Source organism: Lycium barbarum, chromosome 9 (genome assembly GCF_019175385.1).
Source record: "Lycium barbarum isolate Lr01 chromosome 9, ASM1917538v2, whole genome shotgun sequence".
NCBI lineage: Eukaryota > Viridiplantae > Streptophyta > Magnoliopsida > Solanales > Solanaceae > Lycium > Lycium barbarum.
Window position 1 is genome coordinate 16,711,336 of NC_083345.1, and position 19,164 is coordinate 16,730,499.

Sequence of the window (19,164 nt, forward strand, 5' to 3'; positions counted from 1 at the left end):
CCACAACGACTTTCAGATTTCAATCAACCTCAAGCCGAGTGTCAATTCTAAGACAGTTTAATAGGACTTTTACCTTGTTGAGTAGTCGTTTTGCCCTGTTGGGTTGTACTTTTACATAGTTGAAAAGTCTTAGCCTCGACCCAATAAATTTATATACCTTCTCATAGAAGAAAGAGCATTTTCATTCTCTTGTAACAAAACATCATCATGAGCTCATACGAAGTACCACAAGCACTTCATTTTACTTCTAACTAGTCAATGTATTCGCACTTCGCACGATCATAATGTAAATATTATTAGAAGACATTAGTTGTATTAGGAATTTCGGGATAAAGAAAAATATTATTGATAATTATATATGTTGTTCCGAAACAATACTATTAGTTATTGTAAATAATAATATGTATTATTAATGATATTTAGAGTTTTTGAAATTTAATAGTAAGAAATTAGTAATTTTATTATTTGTACAATAACAAGTTAAGTAATTGTACATAGAGATCTTCGGGGCTTATGTACATCATCTTGACTTCCCAGTTCCCACAGAGATCTTTGGGGCTTATGTACATCATCTCGACTTCCCAGTTTCCATACTTTTAAATAATAATCATAAGAATATTAGTAATTTTAAATTATAATTCTCTTAGTAATTTTATTTGGATTCTTCCATAGAGATAAAAATAAGTGAGACGTCTCTATTCAGTTCATGTTTAAAAGTTCTTCACAAATAAAATTAAATATCATAAAAACGTGAGTCTATCATTAATCATATTTATTTGGGCTTTAATGAGAAAATAATAAATATGTCTTTTGGTTTAAAAAGTGTCACATTAACTCTCCAAAATGAATAAAATCCATCATGAAAATCACTTTTATTTTCCAAAAATACAATTACTATTTTTTAGTATATTCTTGATAAATTATTTGAAAGATTTTCTTTTAACGTCTAATTTTCAATCGTCGCACCCTATCTTCAATTTCAAAAGAAAACTTTGGTAGGCAAATTGCGTTAGCGAGTAATAAAACTCGATAATTCCAAATTTTTATTTCAATTTTCAATATGAGAATCATTAATAACATTATTCTTTATTAATTTTCTTTTAGCTTCAGCTGAACCTTTTTAAAGAGCAAGGCCATTACCTTTTTTGTTTTGTTTTTGTTTGTAAAACCATGGCTAAGCACTCCAAAAAAAAAAAAAAAAAAAGGAACAAACGAAGCATAAATGTTTTTGCCAATAATCAGGCTGATCCCCTTAGTCAAGGGATATTTTAAAAATCAACAATAAACTCAAAATTAGAAAAGAAAAAATGAATACAAAGATAATGCAACATATTTTGTTAGCAAATAACTGCAATTTTAGTAACTTTAATATAAAATGAAAAAGAATGATTTTATTCATGTAGGACCATCACAGCTTAACTACTTCACATGTGATTCAAAATCTATGCAGCAGTATCCTATCTCGATTGAAGATTAACTGTAATATTCAGCAATATAAGGTGTAAAGTTGAAATTCTTATTCCGCCTCCGATCTTAAGTCTTTTGAAGCACTTCTAATGTATATAGTTACAAAATCGTTTATATTGCATCGTCTTGGAGTAAAAAGAGTTGATTATCATTCCGCAACACCAAACGTACAACACAACTATTTCTTTGTGTGAGATTATAGCATTCTTCTTGCACCTGAAAAAACAGAAAATTATCATTCAAATGCACGAATTAAACATAAAAATTTAGACTTAATGAGAAAGTAGAAAATATAGAAATGCGTTGTATTCATCACTTACAAATAGAAGCATATGATAGGGAGGTTTGTTTATATAGTACGTTTTCAAGGTCTAATGATTTGAAAAAACTCCTTCATATTATGTGATTTACGTGATAGACTCATTCAACTCCTTATTAATGGTGAGTTGTGACCATACGTCCCAGACTGTCAGCTCCTACAGGGAATTAGTGAAGTATTAATTTTTTATGTATTTAAATTATTACATTAAATTATAGGAATGAATGGAGTAGTAGTAATTGCCATAATTATTCTTGTATAACAAGAAAATAGAAAAATGGGGAAAATTGTCAAAAAAAAAAAAAAAAAAAGATAAATAGCAATGGAGGTTATAGATAGGCGACACATCACCTTGTCCATGCCTAATTTTATTTTGTATATAGATTCTTGCCTTTTTAGTTCATGCCATTTATATTCTTGCTCTTACTTATAATTTTGGTTTAACCATAAGAAAATAATTTAATAGATTACGATTTATGTATCTTTATCCATTTTATATAAATTTAATTGTTATTTTAACAAATTCAGTGGTAAACAAATTGGAGTATGTTTTCAGGTGACACAACAATTTAAAACTATTTTAGAAATAATACTCCTTCCGTCTCAATTTGTATGGTATTAAATTGTAGGGGGTATTTGACCTGCTTTATCTTTATTTATGTCTAAGTTATAATTTATCTCGATTAAATATTTACTCTATTTATGTGTCATCTCCATTAATAACAAAATTTCACTAAGGATAAAATGACAAAAAATTATTAATCATGCCTTAAATTTCTAAAATAATAAATAAATTGAGATAATTATTTTTAATAATCATGATAAATAATTTGAGACGAGGGAGTAATACTCAAAACACATAATCCCCTTGATTGGGAAAATTGGTAATTATTGTGCAAGACATCAACTTCATTGACCCAAATAACGTCTTCTATCGTCTTCTACACGAAAAATAATTATAAAAAACAAACGACTTTGCCAAACATTCCCAAAGTCAATTACATAGATCGCCGGCTTATCATCGGAGAAATCAAATCACATATAAACATCCTTTTAATCCAAATCCTATCACAATTAACGGCATCATCAATGTTTACTACACGTCAAATCGCCGTTACTCTCGCGTTACCTCTGTTAATCATCTTTCTCACGCCGTTAATCACCGCCGTTGAAGTTGACGGTGACACGTCACTCTCCGCTTACGACTTGCTGGCAAGCTATGATTTTCCTGTTGGAATTCTTCCTAAGGGTGTTACGGGTTATGATCTGGATAACAGTACCGGAAAATGGAGTGCTTACCTTAACGGCTCTTGCAGTTTCGCTCTAGAAGGTTCTTATCAACTTAGGTATTTCAACGAAAATATTTTATTCTAAATATTATAAGAGTACGAAACTGTACTTTAACTGTCCGATATAGTAATATTTAGGGAAAATTATGCTCTATTTCTATTTTTGAAATTATATATCCCAATTTAGCTAATATGTACGTGTATAAACACCTTTTATACACTATTATGCAAGATTGATACATTATACATAATGCTTTCCCCCAGGTATAGTGTTGTATAATACTATAGTATATTAGACTGCGTGGTGTAATAATTTTCAAAAGCTGTATATTTCTGAAAATTTGCCAATGTTTTTTAGGGGAAATTTCAATAATGTACAATCTAGCATGCAAAATTACATTTGCGTAGTCATATTTTTAAATTACACCCCCACATAGCCACTTTTTCACAATATACAGCATTATACAACTTTATACATCTGGAGTAGACAATGTATCAATCTTGTATAAAAATGTATAATAATGTACAGAGTGCATAATAACGTATAAGAGGTGTTTATATCCAAGAAAATTCAATTGTATACAACAATATACAACATTTTTTTAATTGTAGTCAGGGTACAAATATACAACAATCATTTGAAGTGAGGGTACAAATTGGGCCATTTCGAGTAATTTTACAAACACGGGCTATTTCGGGTAATTATTTTCTCTAAATAGTCATAGAGGGTTATTTTCCCTATTTTTTATTCTAAATATGTGAAAGCTGTTTACCCTTTTGAGCTGATGGTCTATCGTGACCATTGGAACCAGCCTCTCTACCCCCACAAAGGTACCCTCTTCAAACCCCACTTGTGGGACTACACTGGGTATGTTGTTGTTATGAAAGTTGTTCACAATCTCCACTCTATGAATATAGCTAACAGCACCCCCTTTTATAATAGTACGAAACCTAGTTTAACTCAAAATAAGAAAACCTAGTCCCTTAGAAATTTAACTATAAATACTAACTAGACATGAAATAAAATATAACATAACCAGTATTGATTTCCTAAAACTTTGAATTATTTTTTTCAACAGTTATAAATCGAGGATCGGTGGGTACATAGCTAAAGATAGGCTTACAAGCTTATATGGGGTTAGTGTAAAAATCCTCTTTTTGTGGTTAAATATTGTGGAGGTTGTTAAGAATGGTGACAACCTTGAGTTCTCTGTTGGGATTGCTTCTGCAAGTTTTCCTCTTTACAACTTCTTGGTGTGTCCACAATGTGGATGTGGATTGAATTGCAATAGCAATGGACAAATTCTAAAGATTCGAAACAGTCATCTTGTCTCTTCGGTTTAGCTGCATACCAAATCGATGAGGGAGTTTGCTGAAAGAGGTCAGTTTCAGGCTTTGAATATATGATCCTTGTATTTTTTATTATGATGATAATTTGCTCGTTTGTTGTAAATTTTTCTTTCGCTTGCTCATTTATGAAAGAAGAAATTATTATAAAGGCATGCAATATTTCTGATTATATGCTAGTTGGTTCCTCACTGAACTGATATTTGATTCACTTGGAGAAGTTATTAGATGTTTAATACTTCAATTTGGGGTGAAGAACTATTAATTTCAAGAATATTTATATGGTTTAGGTCCCTTGATTTGTGGAATTGTTACCAGTTGAAGAATTTTTTGAAGCTGCTTATTTAATCAACCAGATAAAACTGTCACTTATCACTTATCAGGAAAAGAGATGGTCTGTTGGCAAACCTCAATTCATATGTGGCCTACAATAAATCTCATCAATGTTTAATCTACCATCCAATGCTATTCTATGATGAACTCTTATAGGTGTGTACCAGGAAAGGGATTTCCTTTTCTGATGTAAATCAGGGTAACTCTTACAGTTGTGCATAACTAAATAGGTAGTGCAAAGTGCTTCTTCAGTCGCTCCGCCATTTAAATTTCTACGGAAAAAAAAAAGTCTACTTTCTTCCTTCCCGGCCCCAACCCAACACTCAAGTAAGAATAAACATGTCTTGTTGTGAACGGTGATTGAAAGTCTACTTTCTTCCTTTCCGGCCCCAACCCATCCCTCAAGTAAGAATAAACATGTCTTGTTGTGAACGGTGATTGGAATCATTGATCGTGTGGTAGGGTGTGTATCAGTAGATAGTTCATCACTTTCAGTTGTGAGTGTTCTTTTTCTCTTGTGAGAAGTATTTGCATCTGTACGCTGGTCAGAAGATGTTCAGGACTCTAGCAGATTAGGCAGTTCGATTTTCATGGAATCTGTGAGAATGATCCATGAAGCATTATTTGCTGGCTCTCAAAATCATCTGTAGTAGTGTGAGCATTGAAGCTAATACTGATGCCTTGGTTGTGCTCTGTAATGATGTTCTGTACACTTATGTGGATTATGTTAATCCTCTAATAAGGTCAACATCTAAATATTTCGTGGCCTGAAATTAAATGAAGAAATTTTACTTGATTGAATGAAGATGAGGAAAAAGAACAAAAGAAGAGCTTGATCTAAGATCTAACTTTGATGACCAAAATCCACCGACCATGCCCCCATCATTAGTTTAATACATATTAGTTGTTTTACTTAAAAAAAGAAAAAGAAAAGGATACATAGATTAATATGAGAGCTATATTTATCTGGTTTTGTAGAGAAAACATGGTCCACTTGTAGAGTGACATATTACTTCTATTCATGTTTAAGATTTTTGAGGATGGTAGCAGGTCATTTTAACTGGTGCAGAAACATACAGTTGGAGCATGTGGTGGTTGTGGGGTAATTCTATTTAAAGAGTGAAACAACTTTAAAATGGACAAAAGGCAAAAGTGAGACCATCTTGCGTTGACCCTGCATGTGAAACTACAAGCACGTATCATGTATGTGTTCTTTTAATTGAATTACGTTGTCCGTGAGTCCATATTAGCGAGCCGGGAAAGAATGAGTAATGGGTTGGAAGCGGGAATTGGCCTCACTTCTAAATTATCATCACATCAGTAGGCACAAAAAGCAAATCTTGAATCTAATTGTATTTTAGCTTGCGTATACAAAGAATCATTACGGAAGGAACCTCTGCCAAGAATGGAATGCATTGATTTGGGGCACTAGATGAAGCTACAGGCATCGTTCTGTAGAACCTCATTCATCTTAGATTCAATCCTATTTGAGAATTTGAATTACTCGTAATAAGATATTGACTACAAATCTACAATCGAAAAGTCAAGGTTGACATCTTAGTAGCTAAAGGAAGGGAAATCAACCGGGCTTAGGCCCTTGATGAGCGACGGCACCACTCACTGGTGAAAGAGGAGAGAGAAAATGCAAATCAAATAAAGAAAAGAGTCTAGTAAACTATAGTCTAGGTCATCCGGGAGGCTCTGTATAGTTTTTGGGTGTAACATTGTGGCTGTTCCCTCTCGTTTCAGTCGAGTGACTTCACATCCTAGCTGTGTGAATTGAACGAACTTAAAAGTGTACCCTTTCGGCATGTGTTGCGAACACTTCCATTTTTAGCCTCTCAATCTTTATAGATAGAGACAATTATTAATTTCCAACCTTGATGCAGATAGAGTGATTTATTCCTCTTCTAAATCCCAAACAATTCTATTTGAGTCATTACACTAAGATTTAATCGGACGTTCTCTAGGAAAAGAAGGAACCGCGAATGTCCGTCCCATGAAGCAGCAGGGAACCATGCATCCCTCCTGGGCTGGACTCTCACGTGTCTGCGATCCAATCAGATCTACCAGCGACCGGTTTAGGGAACAAGGAGTTAAGCATGTTTGCATCACTGCTTCATGCTTTCCTTTATTAGCGAAATGCTGGAGATGCCTTATCAAACACAATATTGACGATCTCAGGAAGATGAAGTTTCAGCAAGTGAAAGAAAACAAGAAAATTGAAGGGGGTTCAAACTTCCTTTATGATATTAAGGATTTTTCTTAATCTACTTGAACAAGGAGTGCAGGGGGTGCTACCGTATATAAGAAAAACTCAGACTTCTCTATAATATAAGGTAAGCCTTTTGGGATAGGATTCATTTGTCCAGAATAAGAAGTGGTGGATCAATTTTCATAAATTTCATCATAAATGTAAAATACATATATGAGAGAGATAAAAAGTTGCAGGGTCGTTCTTTTAATAGCCTAGAAATCCCTGAGGACCAATGGCGCACAATTCGAAACTCGCTGGATAGTGGGCCCACCCTTCTACCATTCTCCACTTAATTACTAGGCTTTTGTCTATGATAGGATTTGAAATTGTGACGTGTGCCTAATAACCCATACATTACACGCCGCGATCTTACCACTAGACCAAAGGCCTGGGTTATATTAGCTAAAACACTTGGGGGTCTTTTGGTTCCTGGGATTATATACAAATTTCACCAGTATTGGCTAATACCCATAACCAAACACGGGATAAATGTAATGTCAAATTTTATACTGGTATTACCACCCAGGTCTCGGTAACCATACCTCTCGTATGGTACATGCACAGAGTTTCTAGGTTAATTTTCGTTCTTGTTGTAATACATGCTGATAGTTTGAAGCAATTGAAACTTCTACCTCAAGTTTGACAGGGAGTGTTAGCTTTTCTATCTTCTTTCTTCTTTGGGGGGGGGGGGGGGGGGGGAGACTTCTTTCTCCATTGTAGGCGTAAAAAGTGCAATGATCTATTGAGCTTGTTGTTCTCCCCTCTTACACCCCCTCCCCCCTCTCTTTGCCATGGAACGGGAGAGATATGGGACAAGCTTAAACATACAAACTTTATTCCCGAGGGCTGAATGGATCTTTATTCTGAAATATGCATTGATCAGCACTTGATTCTCAATGGATTGCTCTTCAGTGTTGCGTTCTCCCTTCTTTGGTGCTTCTAGTCAATTGTTGATGTTTGCAAGAACTTTCCCTGTATTTACATCCTAGTCAGAACACATTTCTGCTGCTGGTTCACTGCGACGGTAGCTGATATACTGCAACTATATGACTTACATATTACCATGGTGCCATTTGTCAAAATCACGGCTGTAAGAGCTGCTACCAAAACAAATCAACTGATACAGATTGGTATGCCAACACTTTGGACCATAATTTGTTGCTGAAAAGCATGAGTACAAGGATCTCTGGTTCTTACTGTTCTTCCTTGAAGTTTGTTTATATGGAAACAAGAGAATAAGAGTCTTGCGATTAGTTTACTAGTGCCATCAAGCAATTGATGTTAATGTAGTTGGATAAGCTTTTGCATGAAAATACTAACAAGAATATCACGGACACCAAGAGAGATATAGGAGAAAAGAGCTGAATGTACCCATGATATAGGTTCGTGATTGTTTGTATTGATTGTCCTTCTACTGTCCATATATAAAAAGAATCTCTACGTGGAAACAGATTTAAGAATAAGGTAAAGGAAACTTTGATGGGCAAACCTAGGGGGTGAGTCAGGTCCTCAAAGCATAATTGAGAACACCGTTTAGTCCTGTAAAAACTTGCATATAGTCTCAACCTATGCTCGGACTCTTCAAAAATGTGGGTGGGTGCAAATCAGATCCTCCAAAAGTAGTGCATTTTTTGACGATCCAACACAGATGTGGCAACACTTTTGGAGAATCCGAGCAACATAGGTCTCAACTTGCTAATGTATTGACACTGTTAACTGTCCCGCATTGGTTGAAGAAATGGGTTGTTGTCTCTTTATATGAACTTGCTGGGTGATCTTCACGTAATGAGGCTAGCTTTTGCGTTTGAGTTAGCCCCAAGATCCATTTTCTTCACATAATATCAGAAGCAGACTTGATCAAATATATATATATATATATATATATCAGAAGCAGATCCATTCATGTTCTTGATTTCCAAAGTAAGGTCCTGTGTTATTTTGTCCATGGACATGTGAGGGTAGTTATATTCCCACATTGGTTGAGGAAATGGGTTATTGTCTCCTCATATCGTCTTGGGCTTTCACCTCGTGAGCTATCTTTTGGGGTTGAGTTAGGTTCAGGGTACTTTCTTCCTATTCATCATTTGAGTGACATGTAGGACAACAAAAATAGAAGAGATATGAATAGGGAAATAGAATTTGTATATGCTGAGCTCTGTTTAATGAATTGAGGGTGAAATCCTCTGGCAAGAATGCTATGCCCTTGTATAGTACATTGCGTGTTAGTGACCTGCTACAAGATATGCTTATCCCCTCTGCCCTCTCTCCTTCTCTTCCTTAGTAGCTTTTCAGGCTTTTGGTTATTAGGTTCTGTGGTACTTTATAGTGTGTTTGACTTCTGCATTACCTCGAAATAAGAAAGGAAAATACCTAATACATGATTCCATTTGTTGAGTGCTTGCAGCGTGCAACTCCTGGAAAAGATCAGGTGACATTGTTGCAGTGTCCAGAAAGCCTGAAGTGGTCATTCTCTCCTGCCTCCTCATCTGAGTTACAACACAAAACTGGAAGTAGAAAGTTCCAGTGTTCATTTACTTTGTATTTATGTTTTTACTACTTGAATTTTACATTGTATATGTTGTTTACAATCTTCTTGAAATTGCTGCTTACAACGATTCTTCTCCACGTTTTTCGGACTGTCAAATTGATTCATAACCCAGTGTGAATCACTTATATGGTTGTCTCATTGCTTTCTCAAAGAGCTCTCTATAGCACGTATCGAATTCAGAACTCTGTTTAATCAGAGGCCAAAAAGTCAATAAGTGAGAAGATAACTAGGAACAGAAGGTGACATGCACTACAATTTACAACGAGGTTCTTTTCCACGTTTTAGGACTCTTGTCAAATTGATTCATCACCCAGTGTGAATCACGCATATGATCGTCTCATTGCTTTCTCAAAAAGCTCTCTATAGCTCGTACTCGAACTCGAAAGAACTCAGAACTATGTTAAATCAGAGGCCAAAAAGTCAAAAAGTGAGAAGATAACTAGGATCACAAGGTGACATGCACTACAATTCTTAATCATATTATAAAAACATACAATGTATCTTGACTTAAACTTATTAAGTGGTATCATCTACTATATTCGAAGACTTTCGTGAACCCCCCTGACTGTGTTCCTTGTATTTAACGTTTCTGGCATTGTGATTGTGATTGTCATTCTTGACACACGAGAAAACACATGACTAAACAGTTTAGCACTTTTTTGTCTCTGAAATGACAAAACATATTTTTGTTTGCTGAGAGGATCTTATTATTCGATTTTTCAATTCATTTCCATTAGTTAATGGAGGCCATCGAAATATTTTATCAATCCGCTAGACGGCAATGAGGGTTTCTTAGGGGGTTATTAGAATGGATTTGTTAAGGACAGTTTACAGGGGTTTATAGTTAAAGAGGAACTAGCAATCTTACATGTTGATGAAAAATATTGTTATGGATCTGAATTCATATATACGATTCAAATTGTGATCTCTTGATTATCTGATTGTCTTCTGTCTTCTAGAGTCATACACCATTTAACGGGATAAGTCTTTGCCTTCACTGGATTTAAATTCATAACTCATGATTCGAATTGTGATCTCATTGTTTAAGAGTTTTTGTTAACCCATCTTTTTACTCACAGAGATAATAAATAGAAAGGGGTTTTGTAATTTTGAGAATCAATGTTCAAATGTTCTTCAATAGTAAGTAGTAGTAAATAAATCCATAACATATAAGTTGCGATTAAACCTGTCGTTATGTGAAATTGTAGACTAGGTTCGTCAATATTGAGGATTCTACCTTTGACAGTGCGTTAGGACAAGCTAATTAGCTATTACGACCACATATATATGCATATGGAAGGAAATCTTTGCTATTAGTTAAAGGTATCGTCTTGAGTACGACTGTTTGCCAAAATATGATAAGCTTATTTGATGCCGATGACAGCATTACATTATTGTGGTAAATTTATTGATTACAGTTTGTCGAATTGGAAGATAAATAATGTTTATTCTACAGGTTGACATAAAAGATGGAACATAAAGGTCAACTCCTAGGTGTTAGGCAAGAGTGGGATTAAGCCATGGTAAGGACTAAAGGTGTTAACCGGTTGGAACCGGAACCGGTTATGGAACCGGTTAGGAAACCGGCCGGTTCCGGTTCCAAAACCGGAACCGCCTAACCGGTTCCGGTTTACCGGTTTTAAACCTCAAACCGGAACCGGTCCGGTTTGGAGTGATTAAAATCTATTTTTTTTAAAGAAGATATTAATCGTAGAGAAAACGGAATTTCCATAATAAATGCAAATCCCTCTGATATCATTTGAGAATACAAACTCTTGTATTATATATATATATATATATTATAGTATTTATTTGTATATTGTAGCTATATTTTCATATGTTATACAACTTTATAATTAAAGTTTAAATATTTACTGACTAACAGCCTAACAGCAAGTCAGCAATACAGAATAGTGCTTTTCGTATACATATATATGTATAACTTACATATACTTATATATATGTATAACTTAATATATATACTATATATACATATCTACTATATATACTATATAGTAGATATGTATATATAGTATATATATTAAGTTATACATATATTTAATATATATGTACTATATACTAAATATATGTATAACTTAATATATATACTATATATACTTATATATATGTATAACTTAATATATATACTAAATATATGTATAACTTAATATATATGTATATATATGTACTATATACTATATATACTTATATATATGTATAACTTAATATATATACTATATATATATATACATATCTACTATATATACTTAATATATATGTACTATATACTCTATATACTTATATATATGTATAACTTAATATATATACTATACATACTTATATATATGTACTATATACTATATATACTTATATATATGTATAACTTAATATATATACTATATATACATATCTACTATATATACTATATATACTTAATATATATCCTATATATATTTATATACTATATGTACTTATATATGTGTATAACTTAATATATATACTATATATACTTATATATATGTACTATATACTATATATACTTACTTATATACTTTAGTTTTTTTTTTTTTTAATTTTTTACCGGTTTAACCGGTTCCGGTTTTACCGGTTTAACCGGTTCCGGTTTCCAAAATATTGGAACCGGACCGGTAAACCATTAAACGGTTAACCGGAACCGGTTAACCGGTTCTACCGGTTCCGGTTCCGGTTTAACCGGTCCGGTTACCGGTTAAAACCGGTAAGACCAAACCGGTTACCACCCTTAGTAAGGACGCGTTTGAAAAGCTAGCAAATGATGACTAATTAAGACCCGAATTAGGAGCATATGAGGCATGAATTGGGTACCCCGACCCAAAAAAAAATAAAAAAAAATAGCATTAAGATGTGTAAAATTCAGTAGACTATTGTATTGTGAACCCTCTCAATCCCCTCTTAGTGATTGGATGCGGGGGCGGATCCACACCATTGGGTGTGGGTTCACTGGAACCCACAACTTTTATCTGAACCTTGTATTTATAATGTGAAACCCTTCAAATATATAAGAAATTTGAGCTGAGAACCCAACAACAACAGACACTGCTATCTGGGAACCCACAATCTTCAAATTCTAGATCCGCCTCTGCTTGGATCCTCAGAATCTCGTTCTACTTCAAACTAAAGGTAAGACATCCACAATGAATTAAAAAAAAAAGTTAAATTAGACTAAAAGGAACGGAAAAAACTGTTCATGCGCAGTATTTACATCAAATTAATAATTAACTGATCATGTGATTTGGTGTAAATATTAATATCAGGAGTACTAGTTTTTTTAATAAGTAATCTGAAGTCTGAGCACAAACACTGATAAAGATATCTGCTCCTGCTTTTTCCAATTTCAACAAAGGTCTGGGCCTCATGGATGATGGTTCAAAAGAGCAAGGTCCACAAACAACAAAAAGATGTACTACTCTTTATCTTAATTTACGTGGTATTGTTTGATTAAACACGCCCAAAAAAATGAAGATTTTTAAAACATGATCTAAAACAAGTCAGGCTATAGATTATCTCATTAAAAATATAAATAAAGTTTTAAAATTATATTATTGTTAAATATGGGAAGATAATATTTTCTTTGACATACTAAAAGAAAGGTGTTTCATATAATAAATTGTATACTATGTAAATGACAGAATACTCCCTTTGTCCCATTACTTATCCACATTATTAAAAATATATGTCCAAAATTACTCGTTCATTTACAAATCCATTTTTCCATCTTACTCTTAATATTAAATGTTCTTGAAAATAATCAATATTGATTAGAGTGCATTTATTGGAGAGATATAAGGATAATATAGTAAATATACATCTATTATTTATTATTTTTTAAGAGGCGTGTCCAGGAAAAAGTAGACAAGTAATATGAAACGGAGAGAGTATTACTTTAGTTGCTTGTTCTATAGCTAATGATAACTTTAAACTTTGCGTAAGCAACGGCACCATTCTCAGACGTTGCTCGTGCTTTCCATGATTAAAGCTAATGAAGTCAAGTCAACTATACGCTTACTTTATCATTTGATTAATTTATTAAAAAGTGACAGCACCGCCCCCTCGTCGTTTCAAAAGCATATTGCCATCTTCTAAAGATAAACTTGAGGGAGATGCCGACAAAGTCAAAGAGTACATGCATAATATAAAAAGGGTCTTATAATGGAATATGTTACATGTACTCACATCAAAGAAAAAGAAAAAAAAAATCACAGATGATCGTTTCCCATTTTTGTTACTGTATTATCATCGTACAACATATTTTTGAAATTCTATTTGTTTATATCCAAGCAGTGAACGATTTGCATGCGAACTCAGATGATATGGAAGAATGGTTCAAATTTATATCCAATCAAAGGATTACATCATTTCCTATATACTCGGGGTCCTTCCGTTTGGGTCAGAATGTTTCACTTATCTCATTAGATTGGTAATAATAAAAGAAAATATACTAAGATTTTTATGATTAAAATACTAGTAGTTTGATTTAAAAAGTTGTAACAATATTCTTATTAACTGTTATCGAATATTATGAGACGTCCCCAAAAGAAAAAAATTTGAATGCCTTATTAAGGAATCAAAGCGTAGCTGGAAAATGGAGAATTCTGAAATACACCTCATATTGATATTCAAATGAACGCACTAGTCGTGGGTTCAGATTTAGATCTGTAAAAGTCTTGCGTTTCTCCCTATAACAGCTATGCCAGTAAATGAAGTACTTAAAATAAACGGAATTTTTTAATTTACCAGAGTTTATGTAGACCGTTATAATTTTTAAGAAACTGAAGACCTTTTCATATTTTCTCATTATCCACTGAAAACGCTCAGGTTGTTTTCGCAAGAGTTAAGACCAATTCAAAAAATTAAATACAGAGTATAAGCACAGGAAATTTATACTCTATGTCCTTATTTATGTGGCACAAATTTCTTGATTAAACCTTCAAAATTTTGACCATTCAAACATATAAAAGCTTTAAATTTTTTTTGACATAAAATTTATATAGTATTTAAAAACTACCTAACGAATATACTCCTAAATCTCAATCGAGTAATTAACAACTTAAAAATCTTAAAAGGCATTAAAAAAAAACTAGTTCATAAATTGAGAAGTAACGTAATAATACGATTCCTTCATTGCATGAAAAAAGATAGAGATAGGAGAAAAACATTAAGCTTAAAATTGAAAAGCACGAAGCATCAACGACAAGGAGTAGATTTTCACTATTTTTTTACTAATAACACATATCTCCTAAAATCCTCCAGCTCTTTTCTAGTTGACCAGAGACCTTGATCAAAGCCTGAACTTCGTTTTTCGATCCATAGGTTTTCTTCAGTTGTTTCTAGATTTGTGCTTCAAGAGCATTTTACGGAGCTCAGCAGCATCAATCTCATTAGCTTGTCCCTCAGGCCTGTAGTAACCAGTAACTGGATCTGGCACCCATGATGTCTTCACTGATGATTCCTCTCCACTTTTTTGCATCATCCTTGGCACACCTCCTTTGGCACCACTGGAGACCACACCTTGTGATGCCGCCGCATATCCACGCCTGCACATACATACATAATTCATATACACGTCACATAAAAAAAAAGGGAAATTTTCAAATATACAGCCTAACATAAAATATTACACCACGTAACCCAATATACAATACTTTATACAACATTATACCTGGGGAGAAAGCATTATACATAATGCATTAACCTTGTATAAAATGTATAAAAGAAAACGCAAATATGACCTAAACTGGATAACAAACTCAAAATATGGGCTACATGGCATAAATATTCTCTCCCAGTAGACATAGAACGTCATTTAAGAAAAAACTCTACTCCAAAGTAGATCCCCTGTTTCGTTCTGCCTAACTTTCGTTCAGATGGTATATGTAGGTTCATAGAGAAAAAGAATTTATTACGCATAAATATAAATATATATCAAAAAGGAAAGTTTAACGGATGCAGGGCTAATCGCGCTTATCGATTTAAAAAAGTGGATCTTCTCTGTTTCATACAGGGGAAAAGAGATTGGAACATTCATTATCCTCAGGTCTTTTATCCACGGGATAAAGGAATGTTTTGGTCATTACCTGCTAAGAAAAAACAGAAACAGAGTCCAATACCCTGACCCGTTCGCATACTTTTTTATAATAATGATTTTAACGCACAACAGTATTCGACTCAGATGCCATATATAGGTTTATATAGTTGAGAAAAATTTATTATAGTATTTAGATTTACACCAAAAAATGGTTTTTAGTATATACACTAGAAAATATAACGGATGCAACGCCATTGGATCGCCTCTGTTTTACAGGGGAAAAGAGATCGGATCATTAATAACCTTGGTCCTTTTTGTCCATAGGATATAAGGATGTTTCGGTGTAATTTCATAAGTGCGGTCTGAAAGAGCAGTGTAGGCAGACGAAATACCCTCGGCTCAAAAAACAATTAGAAAAAGAAAATACAGAAATAAAGAGACATAACAAATAATATGAAACGTATTACATAGCATTCAGAAAGGTCATTCACCTGCTGAGAAAAGCAGAAACGGAGTCGGAGACAAAAGCAGAAAGAACCTTCGAGTTGGAGATAGAGCGAGCCATCGAAGCGAAAGAATTTCAATACAAGATCGCTGCAGCGGAAGGTTATTTATTTGCTCGTTATGCTTCCGCAGCGGCGAACTGAAATTCTAAAGCTTCGACTCTTAGGTTTACAGTACAAGTGAGGAGGAATGTGGAAGAGAAGGGAGGATATATATAGAGATGGAGAAGAACCTACATGGACTACTAGGGTTTTAATTTGGGGCCACGTGAATGTTGGCCTCTATTTAGACGCAAAGGTCCTCTCTTTTATTGACACTTGGCACGATGCCTTTTTTAACAATTAAACTCACTCTTCTTTGTTTTGTTCAATCAATATACTCTTCATTTTTTAAATATTTTTAATGACATTGTGTAATTTCATAGTGAAACGTCATATACTCTCTCCGTCTCAACGATATTTATCAATCGAACTAAAAATATTTATAATTTTATTTTCTCAAGACAAATTAAGTTTTTTTTTTATTTTATCTTTGTATTAATTACATTAATGAACTTGTGAGTTCACATACCATCACTTAAGAGATTTCATCTTTAATGCAGTAAATATTTATTGCGGAAAGAGAACACGATGAAATATATTAAGAGGATAAAATAGTCAAAATGTCACCCTTATATGCTTTCTTAATGGGCGTCTAAATGAAAAATGCGATAAATTTGAGATGGAGGGAGTAAAAAATAATTACTCCCTCCGTCCCAATTAACGCGACGCCATTTAACTAGGTACGAAATTTAAGAAAAAAATGAATATTAAAAAGGAAAGTGTGGCTATAAATCATCTTTAAATTGTTCTAAATATAGAAATATAACATTTTTTGAGACAGATTAAAAAAAAAATTGTCACATAAATTGGGACTGAGAGTATTTTAATTTATTATCTACAAAAGGTAAATTTAGTACTCCTAAAAATAAAGATGTGTCTTACAATTTATTAAAATTTATAGGAAAATGGCGAAAAATACTCTAACCTGTTGGGTTTTGGCTTATATTTATTCTTCCTCAACCTATCGATTCATAAAAGTCTTCATAGTTATTTTTGTATTAAATATATATCTCTGAAATATTAAAAATGTCCATTTATATATCTTACACTAAAAATGAAAGCTGTGTCTGGGTATTTTGAACATTTGTTATTGTTTAGGGGCATATGTGAATCTTTTTAATTGTCCACTGAATGTTCAAATTATTGCATTTGCTCCTAAAAGCTAATTATTGTTAATTATCCATAAAAAGTAAAAGTTTAGGGGAGTTTTGATCCATTAATTTTTATTTTATTTTATGTCCACCTGTTTGCTCTAAAAAGGATGTAAGGCCACCTTTGAAGTTTGAGAACCAGCTAGAACTTGGATTGCTGTCAGTTGACATAGTTCAATCCATCCTGTTTAGTAGAAGTAGAAAGATGGATATTCTACTATCATTTATTCATAAATTTCGTGTGCAGAAAATAGTATTAACACCCCCCTCCCATTTAAGAGTGGATATGGTACGGTATTTAAAATTTTAATATAATAATTTTAATTTTCGATTTCTAAAATACTATACCATTACCGTATCAAATTAATTCAGTATGGTTCGGTATTTTAAAGTTCAGTTTCGGTATTTTGCGGTATGGTAAATCGGTACTATCGTTTATCCGACTTTGACTTACATATACTCATATCGTGGAGAACTATGACTTCCGCTACTTAAGAAACGTCTCAAATATTATGTATTAAACACCTTACACATGTAAAAATATTCAAACGAAAGTACAAGCAATCCCCTTCGTAAATCAATTATACAAAAAAGACATTTAAATCAAAATAGAGTAGTCAAAGTTCCAACGTTTAAACAATTAGTTTTCTAATAATACTAGTTTATATATTTGTTTGTATTATAATACTAAGATATATGAATTATATATGTAATTATATACTTCGATATGGTATTCGGTATTTTCTTTATGAATACCGAATACCGTACCGAATATCCAACTTTTTAAAAATGCATATCAAATACCGTATCAAATACCATAATACCGAAACTGCGGCATAAAAATTTCGATTTCAGTATGGTAATCGGTATCTATCATACCATGCCCACCCCTCCCCCACCCACGCCAAAAAAAAAAAAGAGAGGCCTTTCAACCAATCGATAAGACGCTGCAGAGCCACTTTTGCTGAAATAACTTAATTTTAAAATTCTCCTTTATCCTTAATGAAATGGTTTATAGCTATACTAATGTTCAAGGTTTATTTTAGAAAATAAATTTCACATTATTTTTTAAATTTCTTATATTATTGCCAGTGGGTCCTGTTATGCTAGCACCGTCGACACGCACATACAGCTAACTGCTTTTCCTTTTAAATTTCTTGGGTAAATTCCTTCACTGCTCCTCTAGTCATTTGTTTTTCGTTCATTCCCGATGAACTTTTAAATAAATTTGTTTATATTTTAGTATGGGGTGTTTGGTCCGTAGGACGTGAAGGAGGAGTGCCCTTGCAAGTTGTAGTAATCAAGGAAGGACAAAGCCAGCAATAGCACCTATAGGATATCTTACATTTTCTGTGCATTTGCTATGAAAAAAGGAAGCATTCACGTACCAGAGTTGTGACTTGTGACTCTGGTACTAGAATAAATTAACTAATTTTATTATTCTTATCACTCAATTATTCATAAAAGCACTAGCATGTCTGAAGATAAGTATCACCTTGTTGGACTTTCAAAAATATCGATCGACAAGTTGCTTCATATTACTCTTATGAATTGAGATGCGGCCTTTTCCCGAACCCTGCTAACCCGTGATGCTTTGTGCATGCTGCTCTAAATGATAACCGGCAATCAATATTCTCGGGTTTAGAGGGGTCAAAGGGTCAAAAAATCACACTGTACATATAAAGTAAGAAAAAAAAATATCAGCCCCTTGGTGAAAATTCCCCCGCCACTAATGATATAATCACCTTTCTTGTGCAGAATCTATAATTTTTAGAAATTTTATT

The 19,164-nt window shown here is 33.3% G+C and overlaps 2 protein-coding genes across 2 annotated transcripts; one reads left to right on the forward strand and one right to left on the reverse strand.

Annotated features, from left to right (window-relative positions):
* Positions 1-2,684: 2,684 nt before the first annotated feature.
* Positions 2,685-9,698, forward strand: LOC132610249 (uncharacterized). Its single transcript, XM_060324561.1, has 3 exons — positions 2,685-3,132; positions 4,155-4,456; positions 9,417-9,698. Exons 1-2 carry the CDS (start codon positions 2,876-2,878, stop codon positions 4,417-4,419), a joined length of 522 nt encoding a protein of 173 aa, XP_060180544.1. The 5' UTR covers positions 2,685-2,875; the 3' UTR covers positions 4,420-4,456; positions 9,417-9,698.
* A 4,998-nt stretch (positions 9,699-14,696) lies between these two features.
* Positions 14,697-16,320, reverse strand: LOC132610519 (protein SENESCENCE-ASSOCIATED GENE 21, mitochondrial-like). The gene is made up of 2 exons (XM_060324841.1): positions 16,116-16,320; positions 14,697-15,133 (listed from the first exon to the last, which is right to left on the reverse strand). The coding sequence occupies exons 1-2, from the start codon at positions 16,187-16,189 to the stop codon at positions 14,917-14,919; spliced, it is 291 nt and encodes a 96-aa protein (XP_060180824.1). The 5' UTR covers positions 16,190-16,320; the 3' UTR covers positions 14,697-14,916.
* Between the last annotated feature and the right edge of the window lie 2,844 nt (positions 16,321-19,164).